Source organism: Protopterus annectens, chromosome 16.part0, assembly GCF_019279795.1.
Source record: "Protopterus annectens isolate FY-2018-M chromosome 16.part0, PAN1.0, whole genome shotgun sequence".
Lineage (NCBI taxonomy): Eukaryota > Metazoa > Chordata > Ceratodontiformes > Protopteridae > Protopterus > Protopterus annectens.
The window spans coordinates 144,024,590-144,050,682 of record NC_056750.1 but is presented as its reverse complement, the minus strand read 5'-3'; the positions used below and the strand labels follow the sequence as shown (position 1 = coordinate 144,050,682).

The following is a 26,093-nucleotide window of genomic DNA, read 5'->3' as shown; positions in this document are numbered from 1 at the left end:
CAAGCTATTAAACCTCTAAGCAAACTGATACAAAATGACATCAATATACATGGGTTGAATTTACATGGCTTAGAAACAAGGATAAGGTTACCTTAAAGTCCAAATCTTTGGGATAACTTGGACTCACTTGACTAATGAGCTTCTTGTACACAGTCATCAGGTTTCCTAAGGGCTCCAGCCTAACGTGGTACTCAGACACACCTAGCTGTGGTGAAAGGAGCTTATCTTCATGGCGAGCAATCAGAGAGTTGGGGCAAAGGCAGAGGCACAAAGTACCCTCACATTTGCCTGAATGATGGCCCTCTGCAGACAGTTCTTGCCCTAATCCCAGGTGAAATTCCATGGTAAGGGAACAAATACCTGTCCGACTGTGAAAAGGCTTGAAGACTGGCAGCCATGAGAGTGAAAACCAGTTAGAAAACCATGTTGGGCAGTTAACTACTAGTCTAATATATGACTTTGACTTCATCTTTTTCATCTCCTCTCCCAACCCATACAATAAAATGCATTACATACCTGTCAGAAGTGGCCTTACCTCCGAGCAATACTCTGCAGTTCCTGCAGCTGGTCTTCTTCCTTGGTCAGTTTTGACAGTCGTGCTAAAAAGGAGTCTACCTCTTGGATTGTTAAAGTGCTTTTCCCAGCTGGTGGAAAAGATTTACTATCTTCAAAAAATATTCGCACAGTCTCAGAGACATCACCCTGTTTAAAAGAAATAAATACAAAAATAGGCAATTCCCACTTTTCAATAAGATGCACATTTAAGTGCAATATAGTTTCATAAAATGTCTATGTACCTCTTTTCACTGGTCAAATATTTATTTACCGGACTGAATTAAATAGTGTGCATTATATTTATAGAATACTGGGCTAAGAACTGCTTACAAAACACCTGTTAAACAAATCAGTTTGGATGAACCAGGACCTTGCCAGACGAGTGAAATAAAAGGCAGCTTACTAGAAGAATTACAAGAATCCCAAATTGGCAAAAAGGGATAAATGAGGGTTCAGAAGTTACTGGGGAAATTGGGGTAGGAATCTACTGGACAGACATAAGCTGGAGTATACAGAACAGAGTAAAATGGGGGAAGCAAACCACAGGGAAGGTAAAGCATTAAAAGCAAAAAACAAAAAAATGAACAACATTCAAGTAGCGTATGAAATACGAGAAGTGGGAGACAGAAATATATACATTCATGTTTCTGTACTAGGAAAAAAAACAGCTGAACATTACATTTTTGAAGGAGACATCAGGCGATGGAGTGTGATGTAGATAAAGGAAGATTATGTTAAAACAAGGTCTTATCTTGAGGGGCAAACTGAAAATGTTGGGAACAATACAGAAATGTAAGGTGCAGAAAGTTTTAGAAGTACAAAGAGCAGAACACAGACAACAGACACCACATAATTCAGGGGCTAAATACAAAGCTAATGTGGAAGAGCTGGGGGAATTTTGACTACAAAAAATAGACACATATTGGGCAGAAGACTTGATAGCATAACAATGATTGACAGTGATGACATTTCACTGGGAGGTATAACTTCTGCAATGCAGGTGGACAATGAAGGAGCTACCCAAGGGATGAAATGCATATTGTGATATGCATAATACTTATTTGTAAGGGGCATACAAGTACACATGTTGAAAACACTAAAGATGGAATAATGTCACAAAACTTTTTATAATTCCCCTTTGTGTAAACCTCTCTACACATAAATCTCTGCTGAAGCTGCACTTAAATGAGTACTCTACGATTACGAACAAAAGAACAAAAATAATATAGATCAGGATAATATTATAAAGGTATGAATATATTATTATATTTTCAATGTCTTTACAAAAAAGGACATATTTAAGTTATGCCTAGCTGGGTTTCTACTTCAGACCCTTCATACTATGCAAAAGCTAGGTGATCAGACCATCCCCCAAATGCAGCAGACATGACTAAACAAAGCATGCCATGTCAAAAGCGTTACAGAATGCTGACTTTTTTTCAAAATGTTAAGGACTTTTACATGCAAAATGCTCATTAACAGAAGATTTTTCTACCGTTTGTGGCCTTTTTTCAACAGCAGTATGAATACAACTTGAAATAAAATTTACAGGCCCTAGGCTCTTATGTGCATGACCTGTTAGGCCCCAGAAAAGGGTGAAGGAAAAGATGGAGTATACGGAATGCAAGAAAATGGATACATTTTAGAAGGTATGGAAAACACACCTTTACAGAACTTTGTTAGGAATCATAAAAAAGACATGGAAAAAGCAAACAAAACTGTTTCATAACAGAATAATCTAGTAGGACTGTTGGAAAACTGAGAATACACAGAGGAAAAGCCCAGAATACAATCCTTAATGAATTACAAAAAAAAGGTCAATAATTATTTGCATATTTTTGTTAAATGTCTGCAAATTTTTTTTGCAAGTGGCTGTACAATTGTATCACTTTTCTTGATAAAGCTAGTGCCACTAGGGATAGCCTATTTACAGAGAAGGCCTAAGGTGGCACTCATTCTAACTATAGGTAATTTGTCCAGTGCAGCGGGGAATGTCCCTTACTCCTGCACTGCGGGTAGGAGGAGGAAGGCAGGAGTGAACAGAATGACTCTAAAAGGGTTACCTGTGCATTATCTGTCGATTTTGCAACTAATTAGTTTGTTGAAGTCTGGCAGTCTTTTGACGTTGATATTCTTACACTCAACAGATAAACTGTAGTCATAACCAGTTCAATTCTGCCACAGACTCTGAGTCCAGGGAAGGATTACATTCTGTACAATCAGAGTTTATTAATGGGGAAAATGTTTTTTGCCCCCCCCCCCTTTTTTTTTTGCAGTTTAGAATACGTTTTTGATGAGACTGACATTACTGAATTTTCACATTATAATACACATAAAACTATTGAACTACTGTCTCTGGAGATTAGTGGACTGCTATTTGTGAAGTACTCGTAGATTTAACAGTATAAAAAAATCACCACTGTCTCATTTAAATAATGCAATGCATCTGCATTGCTTTTGGGTATAATTTTCAGGTCAAAAGTCGTTTGTTATTTTTGGGCATCCACATCATTTAATTACTGCCTGCAATAAAAGATAATGTGAAATTTGAGGGAAGAGAGGACATGGCAAATCCATTTGTAGCATTGCTTTGTTCCAAAAATGGTACTGGCCACTTCTGGTTTAACTGTTAAGGGTAGCAAAAACAGATGAACTAGCAGTGCAGAAATGCAAGTGTAAAGAATATGAAAGATGCTACTGCTCTCCTCTTCCTCCTCCAGAACTAATTTTAGATACTGTAAAATATAATAAAATGTTACAGATGGATGCATGGCATATAGCTTTGGAACAATGGAGATACCGTGTTCCTGTAAATACAGTTACAGAGTACAGTAGCAGACTGGGAGGGAAAAATGCATGGTGTTGTGCGGTGTTTCATTATTCTGTTAATGATGTAAATTGACATTTTACAAGGGGCTCCTATACCACCACGAAATGAAATACTGTATAAATGACGAAATGAAATACTGTACAAATGATAATAAAATACATTTTGGAAACAAACAGCTGTAGAAGATGGCAGGATCTGGGAGAGGGACTGATATTCCAAACAAAAAGTTTTAGGACCAGAAAGAAACGTACTGGAAATACATTCTACTATCACAATGATCTGACAAAGATTATGGATAAAAAGAAGTTATGTTCTTACCATAACATTCCATCTGTGTTGTTGATCTTCATTCATTCATTACTGATGGGTACCGGTTCCATCCTCGGAACCAAGTCAGACATTATAACAAGTTCGTGCCAGCCAAAAAACTCTCAAGCTAAGCTTACCCACAGTGCCCCTCTCTCTATCACCTCAGATCAAGTTTGCCCGTAAGAAAAGAAGAGAGAAAGTGGTGGCTTTATCTGATCAACTTCCCTATCATAAGGTAGGACCAAATCCGAACCTCCAGGAGTCTGATTTCAGAGGGAGGGGGTGGCAGGTGGGATGTAATAAATGAAGATCAGCAACAAAGATGGAACATTATGGTAAGAGCATAACTTCTTTATCTGATGATGTTAATCTTCATTCATTCCTTTCTGATGGGACAGAGTCCCTAGCTACTTTATTCCCTGGGAGGCCCTATGGAAGGATATTCCTGAGCACCATTGAACCAAAGGAGGCTCTCCCCCTGGAAACTAAATTCAATTTGTAATGAGTGATAAAGGGATGAGAGGTAGCCCATGCTGCTGCACAAATGTCATGCATAGAAGCTCTTGCATGACAGGTGACAGATAACACAATTAACGTGGTTGTATGCAGTTTGACCTTAGTTGGTAGAAGAGCTTTGTTTTGTTGGTAGATAAAGGAAATGCAATCTCCCAACCATTTAGAAAGAGTCACTTTGGAAACAGATTTTCCCAATTTTGGTCCTGAGAAGGATAAGAATAATTGGTCAGATTTTCGTAGTGATTTAGTCTTGTCCAAGTAGAATCTCAATTGTCTATGTACATCAAGTAAATGCAGGGAGTATTCTCCCCTGTTAGAAAAAGACTGGCAGGTCAATTGTTTGACTAATGGTCAAATCCAAAATAACCTTGGGTAAGAAGGTGGATTAGTCCATAGTGATACTCTTGTCTTTATGGAAATCCATGCAAGGAAGTTTTATACACAAGGTCTGTAACTCAGATATTCGCCTTGCTGAGGTAATAGCTACCAAGAATAATGTTTTCCAGGATAAAAATTTTACATTGCAAGTGGCAGCTGGTTCGAAAGGGGGACGAGTCAAAGATTGTAGAACTAGTGTCAAATTCCAAGGTTCGATTGGCTCTTTGAAGTCTTTGAAGGGTGGTCTAATGTGTGTGACACCTTTCAAGAAGACTTTACAGAGACAGTGAGAAATCAAGGAAGAGTCCTGGAAACCACTGTGGAAGATAGAGATAGCAGCCAGGTGAACTCGAATAGTAGAAGCTGCCACTCCTGAATGGAGTAGATTCGATAAGTAGTTCACAGTACAGAAGTTAGCGAAGCTGAAAGGGGGTCTATTTCCTTCTCTCGAGACCAAATTACAAACCTTTTCCACTTGTTGAGATAAAGTTTCCTGGTGGATGGATTATGGGAAGCCAGAAGAATGTTATGTACAAGGGAGGACAGATTATTTTGCCTGGCAATTACTGGAAGTGGAGGAACCAAGCTGTCAGCCTGAGACTCGATATGTTTGGATGAATCAACCCTTGGGGGGGGTGCAACAGCAATTCCAGACTTGGATCCAGAATCCATGGTTGGTGCACTAGGTGAAGCCAAAAGAAAGGAAACTAAACTTGTCGGGATCAATAGGATGCAATGAGGATTACTCTGCTTCTCAACCAAAGGTCTTTCTTTAGAAATTGCAGGACCAGAGGAAGTGGAGGGAAGGCATAAAGAAGTCCCATGGGTCAATCTAGGGCAAAGTACCTGCTGCATTTGTGGTTTGTGGGGGATGCGAACAGATGGCCGCAAGGCTGGCCCCAGCGACTGAAGACCTTCACTGCTATGACAGGGTTGAGGGACCACTTGTCAGGCAGGAGAATGCATCTGCTCAGTTTGTCTGCAATTATGCTGGAACTCTCTGGGAATGTGCATTGCTATCAGAAAGCGGTTGGAAGCTATCGCCCATTGCCAAATTCTCATGACCTCCCAGCACAATGGGTAGGACTTGGTTCACCCTTGTTTGTTGATATACCAGACTATGCACATGTTGTTGGACTGGATAGCAATTGTCCCTAAAGGAAGGACCGATTGGAATACATGCAATGCCAGAAGCACTGCCTTCCGTTCTAGGACATTGATATGCAAGTTGGCCTCCATGGATGACCAAATGCTTTGGACCATCTTCCCCTGGAAATGCCCTCCCACCCCATTAAGGAAGCTTCCATGGTCACTATGGCCTTGGGCTGAGAGGGGAGGAAAGAATGACTCCATAGGTCTTTTTCTGGATTCATCCACAAAAATAAGTCTTGTCTGCATCAATTTGTTATGCGGATCTGAAAGGACATTGGATGAGTCAAGGGAGACCACTGCATTAGTAAAAGCCACTGTAGAAGCCTCATGTGCAGTCTTGCCAGGATAACTATTGTAATCGATGCTGCCATAGATCCTAGTATTTGAAGGACTGCTTGAACTGGGACTTTGTCCTGTCAAAGTATCACTCAGAGTTGAGATTAGGCAAGATTGGGTATTGAAAACTGCCCCTATGAATTCCAGATTTTGAGAGGGAGTCAACTTCCATTTCTCTCTGTTTAGTGAGATCCCTAAGGGTTTTGCTAGCTTTAGGGTGTAATGTAAGGCTGTAACCAGTAGATGTTTGGTGGGGGTGGTAAGGAGCCAATCGTCTAAATACGGAAACACCTGGAACCCTTGCAATCTCAAGTGAGCTGTTACCACTGCCGTGCATTTGGTGAACACTCTGGGGGCCATAGAAAGACCAAAGAGTGTTTGTCCATTTTTATGTGGTAATACGCATCCTGAAGATCTATCGAGCACATCCAATCGTCTTTCTCTAGAAATGGTAAGATAGACTGAACCATGACCATCCAGAATTTTGTTTGTCTGACAAACTTGTTTAGAATGCTGAGGTCCAAGATTGGCTTCCAGTCCCGTCTTTTTTGGCACTAAAAAGAACCTTGAGTAAAATCTGCATCCTATGTGGTATGGTTGGACTGCTTGGACGACTCTCTTCAAGAATAGCTTTTGTATTTCTTGAGCTGCTGCTTCACTTTGACTGGGTGGAATGCCGGGAATATGCCTTATCAGCCTTGGGTAAACACTGAAGGGTATGTGATGATCTCTGGTAATGATCATCTGCACCCAAATATCTATGGTTATCACTTGCTGGGCAAGGAGGTACAGAGAAATCGGGCCACTCTTCAGGATCACCGATTGGGCTGTCTAGAGAATCAATCTCTAGATCCCTGATTATGAAGACACCCCTCTGCCTCTGTAGGGTTGTCTTCCAGATTAGTTTCCCCCCTTCGCCCCAGGGAGTAAACTCGCCACGTGTGTCACAGAAAGGACTCTGAGATTTCTTGTACCACATCTTTCCACTCCTCCGATTCCTAGAATAGGATCATTGGGGGGGGGGGGTGGAAAAATGCACGCCCAAGGCAGACAAGGTACTACCATCCTTTTCACACCTGGCCAAAGTGTCTTTTACTTTTGGGCCAAAAAGAGAAGAGGCTTCCATGGGAGTTTTGAGAAAGGAAGACTTAAAAGGGTCTGCAAAATCACATAGACACATCCAGGTGTGACATCTCATGACGACGCCTGTACCCGTTGCTCTATCCATCCCATCGGTAGTATGAGAAATCAACCGCATTGACGAGTTAGATATAGATATAGATTCCATGGTGGCAAGCTGTGAGGCAACTTTGTCTCATACCTCCAGAAACTGCTCCTGCTAAGGTTCCTGGGAGTTCTGAGATTAGGTCTCTCTGGAGCCGGGTAAAATGTGCCAAGTAATTCAAGGACTGAATGGCAAAGGTCGATGAAGAATACACCCGCTTCCCTAAGCTGTCTATCACCCGAGACTCCCTGCTTGGGGGATGGATAGTAGGGCTCTCCTCGGCGAGCTCTTTCTTAGTGGCCACCGCCACCACCACAGCATCTACTGGTAGGTCTTTGGACCAGTGTGGGTTGTCCTCTGGTGGAGAAAGAATTCTGTCTGGTCTTCAGGAGATAGATTCAACGGTGTCAGGATTCTTCCAAGGATGCTGCATGATGAGCTGAGCTAGGACATCTGCAGGCAGGGTCACCCAAGAAGTAGAGGATCGAGCATGTAAACTCTGCAAGAATACGGACTCCTCAGAGGAAGGGTTGGTGGACTTCCAGTCTCCCCGCTGCTTTAAAATTTCCAGTAGGTCTCCAAAAGAGACATCCTCAGGGGGATAACTGTGGGGACCCTTCCCCTTTATCGTAGTCTGTATCTTCGGTAAGGGATTCCTCAGGGGAATCCACGTGCTTCCTCTTGCATGATCTCTTACATGGTCCCTCCTCAGCAGGGATATCAGAAGAGGACTCTGAAGAGTGGGTCCCTTGTGGAAGTGTATCTTGAGGCTCCCGTGCTCGATGTCCTAGGGTAGTAGACTGTGTCAGCTGCGGTTCAGAGGAGAGATATATATGGGTCTCCAGTGCTGAAGGAACCAGCTGTGAGCCTGCAGAGGCAAGTGCCCTTTCCATCACCTGAGAAGCTGGCCCACCTGAAGGGGGGGTGGGAGCCCGGAATCGAGAAAGACAACCTCGGGACCGGGGGTCACACCCCACTCCTATGAACCCACTCCCAGGGATGGAGCCACAGGATGACTTGGTGCCACCAACACATCCGGAGTCATAGTAGATGGTGCCATACTAGGGGGTCACGGTGCCGACAGCCCAGTCATGATCCTGAGGATAGCTAGGCTCTGAGCGAGTCAATGTCCACAGGGTGGGCTCCAGAGCCATGGTAAGGTCTACCAATGGAACCAAAGAAGCCAGTACAGAAATAGGCATCAGTGTCAAGGACTCCAATACCTCCAAAGAGGTCAAAGGAGGAATATATGTCGGAGTCTGTGGAGAAAATTCCTCGGCTCCTTGTGGGAGGTAGCATTTGGAAGGAGTTGGAAAACCTCTGACCGCCAATAGCTAATCCACAAGTTTCACTACATCGAACTCCGAAAGGCTCCTGGAGGAGCGGGTCGACATCCCCGATGGGGAATCAGGGCATTCTAAAAAGGGGCTGCACTGCTGTCCAATAAAGGGATCCACTGACGGGGAGTATCAGGTCAGAGACAATATCTCACCTTTTGGCACCATCATGGACAAAGGACCAGAATGATGTACAGGGGTGGGGACAGTGACCGGAGTTGGCAAAACTATTTTTGGTGCTGGAGGGGGAGTCTGTACTGTAGCTATGGATAGTTCCGTACTGGCAAGATGTACTGTGGGGAAAGCTTGTGGCACTGAGCAAGGAGATAGTACCGTAGTCACTGGTACTGACGAGGACGGTACCGTAGTTGGTGGTTGAGGTTGTGGTATAAAGGACGGCACTGTAGAAGGGATTTGAGGCGCCTGTGCTGAAATTTCTAGTGTCAATTTAGGTAATTTTGCTTTTGTTTCCAAAGACTGAACGAATTTAGAATTTATGTGTGGAAATGATGGAACAGAATGGCTTCTTTTCTTGTGTTTCTTTTTAGGAAGGGGTGAGCCCTCGGTCTCAGAAATAGCCTCCGGGAAAGGAGTTTTTAGAAGACCCTTAAGAATCAGTTTATTTTTTTCTCTCAGTCAACGTTCGAGCGCTAAAACCCTTACATACATCTCATGGCGGTTCAACTTTCAAGTGCTGTACTCCGAGACAATAAACACAAGACAAATGACTGTCTGAGTTCTGTATTTTTCTACTGCACTTATCACACTGTTTGAACCCCGTTGTTCCTTTTTTATCAGCCATCCTGAAAAATTAGAGTAAACAGTCCGATAACCGTACAACCAGCACAAGCAGTAAAATACACACTTTGAAGAAAGAAGGATTTATTTATTTTTTTTGTCTAACACCAAAGGTAAGGCAAGAAATACCCAAAGGGAAAAGAAAGGGGATGGGGGGAGAGGAGAAATACCAGCAATGGTATCGGGAATTACCTCAGAGGTAAATGGAGGCCTGTACCAGCAATGGTACAACGAATACCACAAAACTTGGTAAAGAAAGGATAAAAGGGCTTCAAAGGGTAAGCAAACACTAAACGACTACAAGAGGAAAGAAATTCTGCAAGTAACCAAGAGAAAAATTTGAAATATAAATTTTTTTAAATGACTTAGCTTGAGAGCTGGCTTGACACGTCTTGAAGTATACGTGACAAATGAGATCTGAGGTGCTAGAAAGAGGGGCACTATTGGTAAGCTTAGCTCAAGAGTTTTTTTGGCTGGCGCGAGCTTGTTATAATGGCCGACTCGGTTCCAGTAAGGAATGAGTGAAGATTGACAACATCAGATTATTATTTATTTAAATGTGAGTAGTATGAAATCATAAGCAAGGAGAATTAATAGTAATACAATTGTGTCTGGAATTACTTGACACACAGAGAGATGGTTTACTGGCCACCATCACAGAGAACCTTTTGAGACAATATGGATCTTAAAACTTGAGAAGATGGTTAGATCCAAAAAGGAGGTTGTACTGGAGTACTGGACAATAGGAAGGGAACTACTTTCTATACAATCATTTCTATGTACCCCAAGCAGTTTCAGAAGAGCAAAAAGACTTTTTGAATATATACAGATCAGCAGCATAATAAGTACAAAACTTTGCACATTATCTGTCTGTGTAAAGTGAATGGCAATTTACTTACGGGGACTGGTAACACAGACGGTTTTCTATCAAAATCTCGAAAGCAGATTCTCTGCAGATGGGATATCAGAAAGCATATGTCGGATTGCAGTGTGGCCGATCATTACATGCTCGATGGGTCATATTGGTGAATACCACTGTGCATCCACTATTACGCACTCGGTCTAATGACTAGAGATCGCAGTACAGTGCCGATTGGGACATTCATCCCTGTCCTCACTGTAGTGCAATCTCGGAGTTGGAATACATAGTTAGCAGGGGGTGTGCAGGGCACAGCAACCCACAGGGAGGTGCAGGGGGGCTTGCCCCCCTGTAAAAACATGATGTGAAGTGTAAGAGGTCTACATATCTGAGCTCTTATACAGACATCACGTTCACTATTCGGTGAAAATGTTGTATCTGCTGAATGAATTCAGCAGATTTGACATTTCACCTAAGTGATATTTTGGATTCGGCATTTCCGTTCGAGGTTCCGAATGGATTTTGTTTTAAATTTTGAGATTCTGATAGGAAACCCTACAGACACATACATTAAAATAAGTATGTATTAAGACTAACTACATTTTATTCTCTGATTTACTATTAGAAGTGGGGTAGGGCATTATGTGTCAGGTTTCTAAATGATTTAGTTATTTGGTCACGGATACGTTTGTATATCATTCTACTCTTACATTAGCATATCAATGTCTCTGCATGTGGAAGGTATAAAAGAACTTGTAAAAATGGATTTTAGTGCTGCACTCTCCAGGTGTGGGAAGACAATGTCTAACGGATATCCTAGAGTGTTAAAGTACGCACATGCATTTGTAGAAGCACAGACGTTTCTTCAGAGGTAGACTTTTCAAAATTATGTAACTAGTTCAGCAATTAATATACATGTATTTATTTACTACCATTTGTTTACCAGGCTTGTCTGACTGGGCATTCAGGCCCATTTTGAGAGGAAGCCCAGGGAAAAAAAGCTCCATTAAAGTTACAAAAAAATTGCACACACGAAAAAAAAAATACAGAGAAAAAAAATTCAGTTTCTTGACAGTAGAAATAGTGGTTTAGAATCATGGGATGGGTAACACAATCAAGACAGAGGTTAATACAATTTGAATTCTGTAGGAGTGCTATACAATAATAAACATTTATGTAGGAGTGATGAAAAAGCATTATATAGTTATATATGCAGATGGGATTTATTTATATTATCTACAGAATAAGACAGGAAACCTGTAGACAGAGGGGTTAGTGATAGCCTAGAGATCTCAGAGAGAGTGTTAGTCAGGGTGCGAACAAGAAAACAGCCAGGAGGAGTTCAGGAGCTGTTTTAGGTTGTGCATACAACTAGATGCACAGCGGTCCTGTTTTAGTGGGCTAGGCAGGGATTTCCACTGTCTGGTGACACAGGATGAGTACAGTGAGTCTCTAGCAATATTACCGGATTTGGAAGGTATTAGTAGACTCTGACTACCTGAGCAAAAGCAAGATGGTGGGAAAGTGCTTGAGAATGTTTTGTAGAGAAGGTCATGTGGATGGTCTGTGTATTATTTTGTGAGCAATTTGAAGCTGAGTGAATGTAAGATGATTAGGTAGTTCTAGCCAGTTGAACTCCTTTAGTGTTAAGCAGTGGTGAGCACGGTTTGGTGCATTAGATGAAAACTTGGCTATTTTGTTAAAGTTGTCTCTAATTTATTAAGTAGGGAGGCTTGAATGCTGGTTAATATGGGTGATGCACATAGATGGGAGGAGAGAAGAGAGAATGATGCTAAGGATTTTGAGTCCATGGTGGTGGTACTGTGGTAGCGTTGTCGCCTCACAGTAAGACGGTGTCCTGTTCGATTCTCAGCTAAAGCATCTTCTGTGTGGAGACATGCGTGAATGGGTGTACCTTCGTTGAAGGTTGTGTGTCAGGGCTAGCAACTCGGTATGTAAAAATCAACTGCCAGTCATTAGCGGACCGGAGTTCCACTGTGGCGACCCCTAACTGGGAAAAGCCGAAAGATACAACAACAACAAAATAGCATTTGTTTTGGTAGAGGAAGCCCAGTTTTTGATGAGTTTTCTTGATGGCCTGAGTGATATACAGGTCAAATTTAGGTAACTGCATATAATGACTTCTAGTAGTTTGGTATTTGTTGCAGTTTCTATGGTGGTGTTATTTCTTGAAGTAATACGGAAGGTAGTACTGGTTGTTGAAAGAGATCTGGGTATGAAAAGCATTTTTTTTGGTATTTAAAAATTAAATATTTTCTAAAAACAGTGGCTCTTATTTCACTATGGTAGAGAGGTATAGCTAATATTAAACTAAAGAAATCCGTTACTTCACTATGGTGAGAAGTATAGCTAATATAAAACAAATGGAAACTGTTAACGTGGTAACAACAATTTGCAGTGAAAGGGGAAGAAGAAACAAGTCCACTATTAGCAAAAATATGTAAGGGGATAATATGACACATTTAAAGGTTAATCAGGACCTGTAGTTTATATATGGAAAGGATTGTTCTAGGTATAGGTATGTGAGGAGAAGGAATAAAGAGCTGTCAGCAACATGCAGTATTAACATCACTCAAGCCATAAGCATGGCAGAATTAGATTCAGCACTGCAATTTCATAGGGTTTCTCACCCACAACTGATGACCTGAGTTAAGGCTTGTATAAAGTTTCTGTTATTTCTTCAGACTCTGAATGAATGTCATACGAAAGGCATAAACAATGAGGCACAGTGATTAACTTTATTCACAAAAGTAGTGAAACAGTGCTTAGCTAACTAGAGGTTGACAGCCTTGTGTAATTCTGATTAATAACTGATGAAAATCTTACTCCGGAGAAACAGTTCCAGTTTGCATATAGTCTTGTATTCTGAAATGTATTACGCAAAAGGCAAAGTTATAAAAAAATTGTAATTATTACAGAATTAGTCAACAACATTGATATAAATAGTGAAACTGGTGATATTATGAAGGTACGTGACTCAACATCTCATGCTGAAATGTGCAGATTTTTCTTACGTTTCTGAAGTTTTTTTTTTTTTATCAGACATGCTGTGCATTTACTAAGATTCTGCACTGGTCAACTATATAGATATAGGGTCCCCATGCTGCAGGTCATTAAACAAGGACACTTCCTGCATAGCACAACCTTTATTTTGCTGATGAAGAGTAGATAGTAAGAACAGACTTATTGTAAGTGTGATCTTTTTGTTTAGCATTACAGATACCATCCAACTTTTTTCTACAGAAGATACTGTTCTGGTTACTAAAATGTTTTGTGGATGCACACTGCTACTATACTTTAGGAAGGAGGAGGGTGCTGGCTGTGAAGGTATTCAGATATACAACATCTTATATAATAATGAAAAAAAATAATTTAAAAATAAGATTCTGACTGCGGCAAATGCATGAGGATGTAAAGCTGTTGTATTTCTTCTATTTTTCATATTTTTTGTTTATATTTTAAATATTAACACTAGAAATATTGTATTTAAGTGACTAGAAGTAAGTGAATATCGGTTATATTTTTGGTTGCTATGTAATATCCCCCCTACTCTTTTTAACAAGTTACCATTGATTCAGGTAGAGAGAACCTCAGGTTAACATCTCGTCCACAGAAGGTATCCCTCTTTAAGCTGCACTGCAGATTCAGTACTGGAAAACAAATATAGAAAGTTTTGTTTGTCTTTTCGGCTTTTCCCGGTTAGGGGTCGCCACAGCGGAACTCCGGTCCACTAATGATTGGCAGTAGATTTTTTTATGGTGCCAAGTTGCCAGCCGGAAGCCCAACCTTCAACGAAGGCATGTCCATTCATGCATGTCTTTCGGAGGCCACTCGACCGTGGGGAGGACATGCAGACTCCTCACAGAAGGCACTCCAGCCGTAAATCAAACAGGAGAACCTCTTGCTGTGAGGCAACAACGCTACTGCTGTACCACCGCGGCTAATGGAAAACACCTATAGAAAGTTGTACCTTTCGGCTTTTCCCGGTTAGGGGTCGCCACAGCGGACCTCCGGTCCGCTAATGATTGGCAGTAGATATTTACGTACCGAGTTGCCAGCCCTGACGCACAACCTTCAACGAAGGTATGCCCATTCACGCATGTCTCCACACAGAAGACGCTTTAGCTGAGAATCGAACAGGACGTCTTACTGTGAGGCGACCACAAAGTGGTGAGCAAAAAAAAAATGTTTTTGCTCACCACTTTCTATAGGAAAACACCTATAGAAAGTGGTGAGCAAAAATATTTTTTCTGTTTTTTTTTTTTCCTTTTTGAAAGGAAGGAAATCAGAGAGATATGAAAACAACACTGTTAGCAAAAACTGAAAAAAAAAACCTATAAGATTTAATCATAGCTTTGTTTCTTTGTTTTCTATATAGCCCAATATCTCTAAAGCATTCTAAATGACTTTATTATTATATCATTTTCTCTACCTCAAAAAGGCAAGCAGGGAAGGAGCTATGCTGATGTCATGTTTTTTTTTTCCAGCCAGGGTTTCTTCTAATTTTTCTCACAATAATCTAGGTTCCCACAATACAATATTTTTGTTCTTATCCTTCACTTTCGTCTTCTCAGTGTCTTAAGTGTTAGCAGTACCATGAATTAATCAGTTTTCTGCATATCTCTGGAGATAACGTCAGATGATATTTCCCAGAAACCAATGCCTGATAGTTGCAATACAATAAACAAGATAGCTGTGGTCCTTTTGCTGTTTCAGCACAACAAACAAAAACAGTTACTAATTACTTTTTCCTGTAAAGGCAGTAAATTTAAAGTTTTATCCCTAGGTGTCTATTAAAAACTGGTTATGCCCACACAATTTGTTGGTGAAAAATATATAGAAATAACTCCTTTCTGCATGCATCCCCCCCCCCACCCCATCTCAGCCATAGATGTCAAATTATTTGACATACCAGATCTGTGCTACCTACTCAGCTATAAATAACCCACAATGATACAACTCGCTGTAATATACCTAAATAATATGTTAAAATGAGGCTTGATAGTGTTGAGATTAGAAGATCTTGTGGATAAGTTGATGGAGCAAATGACTACTGAAGTTAAAATATATTTTAATATGTTTAAATTAAGACCAAAAATGATGAATTTAAAGGATATGAAATACCAGTTGATCAAGAGAAAACACAAGGCAGGGATGCTTTTAATGGAGGGGAGTGAGAAAATTATGGAAATATTAAGAGGCTGCATCTTTTGCCTCAAGACTAGCCTCCTTTCTCCCAGTAAGCTAACTGCATTCAGGGACTTCAGCAAAACCAATTTATTACATTTCATTACCTTTTTCAAAGAACATAAATGGTCAGATCGCCCCAAATCCCAGAATACTGACACCACACCCCTAACTAAGGGACTTCATACTGTCTTAAATTACTGTATAGGGAAAACTGTCTCCTTCCACCATAAGCATAACAATAAATACATCCAAGATGGAGAGATAACAAAACCAATAAATTATTTATCAAACAAAAGTAAGCTCATAATCTTATATAAACCTTACTGCATCTCAGGTCATAAAACAGAACCTGACCACATTAGTAAAAAATTCAAGAATGCTACAAAAAGCACCAATGCTGTCCACAAGGACAAGATGGTCACTGACAGCTCCTGTTGTAACATTCAGACCTATAACTGAAAGTGCCAGAATTACAAAAAAAAACTAAAGAACAGTGACTGTTGAAGTCACAAATCTGAGTCACAGTGATTTTTTATTTGTTTGTTTGTTTTTTGCATGAGGAAGCAAGTACTCCTGCATCCTCCACAGTCCTGCTACTTATGACTCTTGAGACTGCCATACCTAAAAGAAAACAAAATATTCCAAAGGCACAATGACCTTGAACTTAATATACCGATCTTACCAGATAATTACTTTTTCTATATGCACAAGAACAGTTACCTCTAGACTGTAACATAGAAAGCCTGTTCTCGATTATCATATAAATAGCAAAAAGATAACCAGACAAAAGACAGCTATCCATAACCGTAGAAGAATTTATCTAGTATTAGTTTTAAATAAAGAGGAAGAAAAAATGTAAAAAAAAAAAAAAAAAAAAAAAGGCGAAGGAAGCAACAAAGAGAGAGATGGTTACTGTCGAAAAAATGTCTGTATGAAGCCAGGAAATACACAGGTTACAGTGTGCGAAGGAAAACAACAACTTGGTGAACTGCATAACACACCAAGGAGACAAAATAGAGGCCAATTATCCCATATCTCCTGATAAGGCCAAAGTAAGATTAAAAGGTCAGACCCCCCCCAATAGGTACTACCAGGCCAAGTATACGAGTTATGTGGACAGCCCAAGTACAGAAATTACTGATCTCCACGTACATGTTGTAGAATAACTTGTTTTAAAGAACAGGACAATAAGGACTTAAAAGATAATGTTTAAGTAGTTTAAAGTAGATGTAAGAGAATAAGTTCAAAGATAACTTTTGATCATGGGCTTGAGACTCTCAATACTGAGTAAAAGAATAGTACAATGTGAAGCAATTACGAGTGACTGTGCTGTTAAGTAAGTTAGAAATGGTGCATCATGCATGTGGATTGCACAACATGTTGTAAATGATCCGAGTAAAATAAGATGTTAATCTTTAAAAAGTATTAGGAATAACCAGATAATAAGGGACCGGATTCTTTTTATGGCACTATAAGGAAAATCTTTTCCAGTTAGAAACATTAAGACTTACTTGTACCTTGAGCACATCCTCATAAAAGTAGTGCATAAAAGGGATTATAATTCTTTTACCCAGAGAATCAGATTCAAGGTCTGCATGTTGGGATGAATTAAGACAGTCCTTGTAATGTGTCAGCAAGTCCATCCGTTGAGGATTGCCCCAACCAAGTGGAAGAGGAAGGGTGAGCCTGTGCTGTCTAAGCCAAAAAGGGAGTCACCAACAAGATTTATGGCTTGTCCTGCTTGATTCTGAGAAGAACTTTGGAGATCAGAGGAAATAGAGGGTAAGCATAGAGGCACCTTACTTTCCAAGAAAACGACGTGATGTCCATTCTCCATGCCTGACAGCATGGCACTCTTGAACAAGATGGCCTGAACTGTCTCTTGGGTGCACAAGCAAAACAGCGGGGGGAGGGTACCTCACTGATAAACATGTCCAGAAAGATCTCTCTGTTTAGCGTCCACTCATGAGGGCTGCACTGAAACTGCTCTACAGAACTGCCACAGTGTTCCTTCCTGATGGAGTATACTTAGATTGAAGAAAGATTCTGTGCTGAATTGCTGACTGCCAAGCAAAGTGAGTCTGCACAGGCAGTAAGACCTGGTGCCTCCCTACTTGTTTGTGTACCACATAACCATGGTAGGACTTGCAGCCCAGAGATACTGTACAGACTGAAGGGCTAACATAAGTGCTTTCATTTATTTTTATGTTTATGTGGTCCTTCTTTTTTCTGACAAAGAAACCCCATGGACTCTGATATCCTGAGAACTAATTCTCCACACCAGGACTGAAGCATATGTGAACAGCGCTTGTCAAGGGGAAGGAACCAGAAATGGCACTGCTAGGTTGAGTGAAATCTGGTTTATCCACCATAGAAATTCCTTCATGATGAAAGGCAAGAGAGGAATTACGAAAGTTAAGGGTGGCAATGCTGAGTCCAAATGAACTCATGGTACCAAAGAATCTTCCTCATGTGGAGTCTAGCTTAAGGCATCTTGGGACTCATTGCTATGTATCCCAGGGCTCCCAGAATCTCTCTTGCTGAAGTCACATTCAAAGGAAGAAGGTTTTGAAAACAGTCCAACAGGGAAAGATTGTACAATTGTGTAAGAACTGACCATAACAGTAGATGTCCTACTGATCACTGTTTCAGTATTTATAAAGTACAGTTTTGTACCTACCATAAATGTAGATGTTCGAGTGCGCATACAGCTGCAGTCATTACAGATGGGTTATCCTGCCGTCAGGCGGGTCCTCGGTCGGCCGAATTCCAAAGTCTAGGTCCAGCGTCGGTTGTCGTCGCTTCTTCCCTGACGTCAGTGCGGCAGGGGTATAAAAGAGGCAGCCGACGCCATCTTCTTCAGTTTTTCTTGCCCCAGATGTCAGGTGCCCCCAGAAGGAAGGCAAAACATAAAGTTATGTAATCATGCAAAATAGAATAATCAAAAAACAGTAGTTGCAAGCAAATACACCATAAAAGAATACCCCAAGTAGGTTGTATGAGAAGGTGTTTTTCATAAGGCCTGTCCTAAGAGGGGATGGAGGGGGGGAAACCTGGACTGCAGCTGTATGCGCACTCGAACATCTACATTTATGGTAGGTACAAAACTGTACTATGTTCATCGTGCATACAGCTGCAGTCATTACAGATGGGAAGAATCCCAAAGCTAAGTAGGGGTGGCAGGCACTAAGTGGAACTAGGAGAAGCAAGGATGTCCTGCAAGACAGCTGTGGCAAATCCCGCTCTAGATTTAGAGTATAGTGGAAGGTGATAGTGTTTGGAGAAAGTGTGCACTGAACGCCAAGTGACTGCTTCCAAAATGTCCTTGGTAGGAACCCCCCTGAGGAAAGCTGCAGAGGTAGCTGTGACCCTGGTGGAGTGGGATCTGATGCTTGAAGGCACAGCTTTTCCATGAAAAGAGTAACAAAACCGTATGCAGTGGGCTATCCATTTTGAGATTGTCTGTTTGGAAATAGCCTTTCCTTGAGCACCTGTAGCAGAGGACACGAAGAGTTGCTCAGATTTCCTGAATGGCTTTGTCCTGTCCAAATAATAACGAAGTTGTCTGTGAATGTCCAAGGAATGCAGTAGTCTTTCCCCTTTGTTTTGTGGATTAGGATAAAAGGTAGGTAAGTGGATAGTCTGATTCAAAGCTACACTGGATACTACCTTTGGCATAAAGGAAGGGTTGGTTTGTAGGGAAACTCTGTCCTGATGGAAAATGATGAACGGTTGCACAGCCATGAGGGCCTGTAGCTCCGAAACCCTGCGTGCTGAGGTGATAGCCAGAAGGAAGGCTGTTTTCCATGACAAGTATTGTAGTTCTGTTGAAGCAGCTGGCTCGAAGGGAGGAAGGGTCAGCTTTTCCAATACGAAGTTGAGATCCCAAGCAGGGACTGGTGGTTTCCATGGGGGTTTTATATTCTTTGCCCCTCTGAGGAACTGTCTTAAGAGAGGATGAGAGAATAATGGAGGATCTGTGTTGTATTGTGCAGAAATGGCTGAAGCGTGGATTTTGATGGAGGAGAAGGAAAGTCCACTGTTTAACATCTCAGCTAGGTACTGTAAAATTTGGGGTAAATTTATTACCCAAGGGTTCTGGCCCTTTTCTTGATTCCAGGCACAAAATCGTTTCCATTTGGCGGAGTAGGCTTTTCTAGTAGAAGGTCTTCTGGCCTCCAAGATGACATCCTGCACCTCCTTGAAGAGGAGGGTCTGTTGGGAAATCAAGGGATTCTCCATGCAACTAGATTTAGGGTTTTGAGCTGGCTGTGAAGAGTCTTGAAGTTGTGCTGGGACAACAGAATAAGGACTAGAAGTAAGATCCATGGTGGGGAATGTGTCAGGCTCTTCAGGAGCGGATACCAGTGTTGTCTTGGCCAATCTGGAGCAATGACAATAATTTTCGGCCTCTCTGCTCTGGCTTTTAATAGAACTTTGGGCAGCAGAGGAAGAGGTGGAAAGGCATAGACTGTCAACGTTGTCCAATTGAAGGAAAGTGTGTCCAATTTCCAGGCTTGTGGATGATAGGTCCTTGAACAAAATTTTTTCAATTGGCAATTTCTGTGGGTAGCAAAGAGATCTATGTCTGGCTGTCCCCATGCCTGAGTTATCTTTGTGAAACTTGAGGATGCAACTTCCATTCGTGTGGATCTGTCATATTTCTGCTTAGGCTGTCTGCCAGTGTGTTTTCCTTCCCTGGCAGGAATTGTGCCTGTAGTTGAATCTGCAATTCCAGTGCTGTGTTCCATAGGGTCATGGCTTGCCTGCACAGGGGGTATGAATGAGTTCCTCCCTGTTTGTTTATGTACCACATCACTGTGGTGTTGTCTGTCCTTATCAATAGCTGGCCTGGATGTAGTAGGTCTTTGAAGGCCATAATACCATTTTGCACGGCTAGCATTTCCTTTTGGTTGATGTGTAGGTGCTTCTCTTTTTGGGACCATTTTCCCTGAATGCACTGATCTGTCATGTGTGCTCCCCAGGCGTAGTCTGAGGCATCTGTTGTGATGATTTGAGTTGCTTGAGGTACGCAGAAAGGGAGACCTATGTTTCTCTGGCATGCTTGAGCCTACCACAGAAATTCCTTTTGAAAGCATGGAATGAGTGGTATTATTGTTTCCAAACTGTGGCTGTGTTGAGACCACAAGTTTTAGGTACCATTGAAGTTTCCTCATATGCAGCTTTGCACATGGGATTAGTAGGATGCAAGATGCCATGAACCCCAGAGCCTGCAGGACTTTCCTTGCAGTAAGCCTGGTGAAGGTTGCCATTTTGCTGAAGTATTGAGACAGTTGCCCTTGTTTGTCTGGCGTGAGGTAGGCCATCTGGGTGGTTGTATTCAAGCTGGCACCCAGGAAAATTATTTGTCGAGAGGGTATTAGTTTTGATTTCTTTTTGTTGACTGTATATCCCAGAAAGTTCAACAGTTTTATTACAAACGCCAGATGTTTCAGAAGTATGTCCTTGCTGTCCGCTTGGATCAGGCAGTCGTCCAGATATGGGTATATTTGTATTCCTTGAAGTCTGCAAAAGGCGATTACTGATGCCAGGCATTTCGTAAACACTCTGGGCGCAGTAGATAAGCCAAAGGGCAATGCAGAGAATTGATAATGGGTTGAACCTGCAAGAAATCTGAGGTATCTTCTGCAATCTTGTCTGATAGGGACATGCAGGTATGCCTCCTTGAGGTCCAGTGTTACCAGCCAAGACTCCTTGCTGTAATGAGAGCATCTTGAATTTTGGTACCTGTAAATATGAGTTTAGGATGGATAGGTCCAAAATAGGTCTCCAATCTTTGTCTTTTCTTGGTACCAGGAATAGTCTGGAATAGAACCCTTGACCTTGTTCTTTTGCAGGTACCTCTTGAATCGCTTTCATGTCCATGAGAGCTGAAATTTGTTTTTGTGCCTCTGCCCTTTGATTTTGTGGCAGGTTTGGCATGCCTCTCATTTTTAGAAGGGTGTGAAAGTGGAACCTGTAGCCTCTGTCTATAATGTCCAGAATCCATTTGTCTTTTGTAACAATATGCCAGTTTTTTGAGAATAATGCCAGTTTTCCTCCCAAAGGTGCTGCCATTAAAACTTTGCTTGGCAGGTAAAGGGGGAAGTCATTGTGTCTGCTTTCTGAATGACTGTGATCTATCATCTCCACCTCTTGGAGTTGGTGCTTGCCACTGCCTGGCTCTGTAAGATCCTTGAGATTGTCCTCTACCCCTTGGGCATCTGTATCTGCCCCTTTGAGGTCTGTCCGTGGCTGAAAAGGACCAATTGTTTGAAGGCCAGTTTCTGCTGAAACGTGGAGGTTGTACCTGCAGGAAATCTTTCACTGTTTGCACTGATTTTGCTTTTTCCTCCATTTTCTTTAGTACCTCCTCAGCTTTAACACCAAACAATACATGTTTTTGAAGAGGTGCATCTAATAATTTAGCTTTGACATGATCTGGTAAGGCTTGTTCTTTGAGCCAAGCATGTCTACGTAAAACAGACCCCGTTACAGCAGCTCTACGAGGCCTCTAGAGCATCAAAACCACACTGCAAGGTATGCTTACCCACTTGCTCTGCACCATGCAACAAATCCTGCAACTTTTTTAAATCTGGTTGTTCTGGTTGTGTCATTTTGCTTTTCAACTGAGATAACAGAAACTGTTGATACTTTAACATATGGAACTGACAGTTTAATGCCCTCATGGTTAAAGTGGCCGAGGTATACACCTTTTTCCCCCACCTTTCTAAAGCTCTGGAATCTCTCTCTGAAGGTAATGGGTTTTTAGCAGTAGAGGCCTTAATTCCCTTGGGACCCTGTGAAATAGTTTCTGGGTCAGCATTATGGCTTTTGTATAGGAATTGGTGTGAATCAGGAACCCGGTAATACCTGTCTGGTTTAACAGGAGCTGGAGGTAAAGAATCTGGATTAAGGCTGGCTTCTGTGTACACATCATCCAGTATATCTAAAACAGGAGGGATAGCCAGGGGCCTATGTTGGGGGAGCAAGAGAAAATCCCTGAGCCTTTTCTTGGAATCTGAGTAATCTTGGCCTTCCCAGTGAAAGTGTTCCCTCAATGTATGTAGGGTTTCCCCAAAAGAGTGGTCCTCAGGGGGGGAGACCGAGGGAATAGACTCCTCTGCATCAGAGTCTTCAAAGGGAGAATAGGCATAGTCCTGGTCCTCAGAATGTTCAGAGGTAATAGAGGCTTGATCTGAGGAAGGGTAGTCTTCCTCTAATCTGGGCCTTTTGTCTGAGGGGGGTTGAGAACCCCTGATAAGAGTAATCAAATCCTCAGCCATTTTGAGCATCTGTTTTTTAGGCATGGGGCCTTGAGAGGGAGTTTGAGGTCCCTGTTGTTTGGTTTTCATGGCTGCTTTAGATTTTGTGAAAGCTTTAATGGAGAAGGAGGAAGGCCTGAAGACACCTTGAGAAATGGCAGGCCTGTCTAAACTCCGAGTTTCCCCGCCAAGAGTGGCATCGGTATCTGTAGTAGGAATGAGGACCGAGGAGCCTGCGACTTTGCGTACTGAAGACGCCGGTAATGTAGTGTCATCGGTACTCAGGGGCTGCGTAGGCACCTCGCTGAGAACCGAAGAACCAGTAGTCGGCCTTAGCGTGGTTTCAGTGGTCGATGCGGACCTCGTATGTCGGTCCTTATCTTTGCGTCTTTTACTCAAAACTGGAGTCGGAGTATCCGACGACATAATATAATTAAATTTTTTACCAAAATAGTGAAGGGCGAACTCCGCCCGGCGCTTAATAGTGCGCTTGTTGAATCTAGCACAAAAACGGCAGGCCGAGACGTCGTGGTCTGGGCCTAAGCAAGGTATACAGAAAGAGTGGAAATCCTTATGCGGTATTTGCTTCCCACATGAAATGCAATTATTAACTTTGATTGACATCGGTCTGAGGCAAGAAAAGTTTCCCCAACGGGGTACTTAGCTTTTAAGAAGACTTCGGCTGAAATATTTTCGTAAATCTCAGGAGCTGGCCGACCGGCACTTGCGAACTGCTTCTGCTTCGGGCACCGCGCGGCAAGAAAGACTGGAGAAGATGGCGTCGGCTGTCTCTTTTATACCCCTGCCGCACTGACGTCAGGGAAGAAGCGACGACAACCGACGCCAGACCTAGACTTTGGAATTCGGCCGACCGAGGACCCGCCTGATGGCAGGATAACCCTTCTGTAATGACTGCAGCTGTATGCACGATGAACATCAGATCTATTGTCTTCTGCTGACATCCAGCTTGGGTACCAAAGCTTTACCTTCCCAAGGGTGTACTGCCAGGATGATGACCTCAGCTCATCAGTGGAGGGGTATACAAACAGATGTACTCGTGAGAGCATCAGACTGTCTCCAAGCGAGCAGGCTGAAGAGAACTGAGAGAAGAGACTGGTCAGCTAGAAGAGGCACTGTTTGAACAGATAAGTAAGCCCTCCAACCAAAAGTAATGTAACAAACCGTGTGTGTGTGTGTGTGTGTGTGTGTGTGTGTGTGTGAGAGAGAGAGACAGTAAAGAGAAGAGCAGGTGGATAAGGATGGAAGGAAGGAATAGTGCAACACTGATCAACAGAACATCTACTGTTACGGTAAGTTCTTACACAACTGTACTATGCCCTAACTGAAATCACTGTTGCAGTATTCATAACAGATGGGTGATTCCCAAAACTGTATTCACAGTTACCCCCTCCTAGATGACATCTAATAACAATGAATACATAGTCAAAAGGTTAGAAAGGAAGAATACTCAACAGAGCACTTATCTAACTCCATCATGCAAAGCTACAGTGCCAAGTGATACAGTCCATTGGGTGCAACGACCTGTGTTTGGGCTGCTGGCGATATAGTATGAGGATCTTACATGCAAGTCCGTTTATATACTGCTACACTGACAAGATGAAGTCATCATCTGGATGTATACCTTTGGGAAGGTAAAGCTTTGGTACCCCAGCCGGATGTCAATGGACAACAACCCCATCTATTATGAATACTGCAACAGTGATTTCAGTCAGGAAATCCTTACCTGCCAGAAGAAACGCTGTCACTGACCGATTATTGCATCTGTATTGTAGGAAAATATGACCCTTGGATGACGTTAAGCAAGACTTCTTTAGGTTCAGAGTGAATCCCAGATTATTCAGAAGATTCTTAACAAAATCCAGATGTTTTACGAAAATCTCTTAGGAAGGGCCCTGAATGTGGAGATCGATAATGAAAGATATGAATTCCTTGAAGTCTACAGAAGGCAATGACAGCAGCCAAGCACTTTGTGAATACCCTTAGGCAGCTGAAAGACCAAAGGATAAAGCAGAAAACCAAAAGTGATAAGAAGACAGATAAAACCGTAAGAATTTCTTGCAGATTGGATGAACCGTAATATGACGATAAGCATCCATTAAATCCAAGTCCTTCAAAAAAGGCTTGAGGGAGTATCATTGCAAGTACAGGTCAACATCTTGGAAACTAGGAATTTTAAGAAAGGTGTAGAGAAAAGAAGGGTCCAAAAGAGGTCTCCACTTGCTTTCCTTTCTGGGAACCAGAAACGTACTTGGGTAAAATCCTCTTTTTTCTAGATAAGGAGGCACAAATTCGATTATCCCCTGAGTGAAGAGGGGGAATAGGGTGACTCTGGCCTGGACGAGGCCGTGGAAGCCTTGAGGGGATAGATGTGATCCAAGTCATTTTATAACCCTTCTGGATGATGGACAGAACCCATTTGCCTGATATTAGGGACTACAGGTTGGTAGAGATAGAAATAGTTTTTGTAAAAGAGAAATCTGGGAATGGGTGAGGTGCAGGCTGACAGGCATAAAGAGGCTGGTTTGTCAAAAAAAGCAGGTTTACAACTCAAAGTCCTGCTGAGACTTTTCCTGAAATCACCTTTTGCTGGACTAGATATTTTACTGTTTTGAGAAGGTTTCTGTTCCTTGAGAACACAGAAACCAGCCTTGGGAGGCTATTTTCTCTGATACTTAGGGACAGTAAAAATAAAGATTTTTTTTTTTAGGTCTCGCATGACCATATCTATTTTCTCCTGCAAGGTCTTGAAATGTTCTACAGCTGCAGAAACAAAAATATGTTGCCTATCCTGAGGGAAGATGCCACAATACAGACAAAAAAATGACTGACTTCAACAATTGGCTTAGCTTCTGGTGTCAATCCAGAGAGATCCAGTATCCATCAGCCTGGGAAGACATGGTCGACAGATGCATTGCTTTGCCAGAGATGGTTTTCACTGGTCTCCTCTAAGCTTTCGAATACTGTCAAAGACGCTTGCCTCTCCCATAGTGCCTTTTTAGGCAATGTCAAAATGACAAAAATTCCCGATGTAAAAAAAAAATCCACTCGAGACAAACTCAAGGTTATGCTATTTAATGCTCCGAGCCTTAACAGAAAACTGCACTCCCTGGAAGCACTCCTCACCTTGGAAGATGCTAACGTCTGTGCAGTCACTACATGGTTCAAGGCCATGGAGAGTACACCGGCTGTGCAAGGCTACAAAGCTTTCCACACGTTCAGACCCCAAAACAAGCATGAAAGAACCAAAGGTGGAGGTGCATCTATCTTCATTAAAACCAAATACACCTCGAGATTGTTTAAA

The 26,093-nt window shown here is 41.9% G+C and overlaps 1 protein-coding gene across 1 annotated transcript in view; it reads right to left on the bottom strand.

Annotated features, from left to right (window-relative positions):
* LIG3 (DNA ligase 3) overlaps positions 1-26,093 on the bottom strand; it is a 1,243,614-nt gene that overhangs the window by 1,054,683 nt on the left and 162,838 nt on the right. Inside the window, exon 7 of the mRNA XM_044058542.1 lies at positions 536-702. Within this exon, the coding sequence (XP_043914477.1) occupies positions 536-702 (167 nt within the window). The remainder of the gene's footprint in view (positions 1-535; positions 703-26,093) is intronic.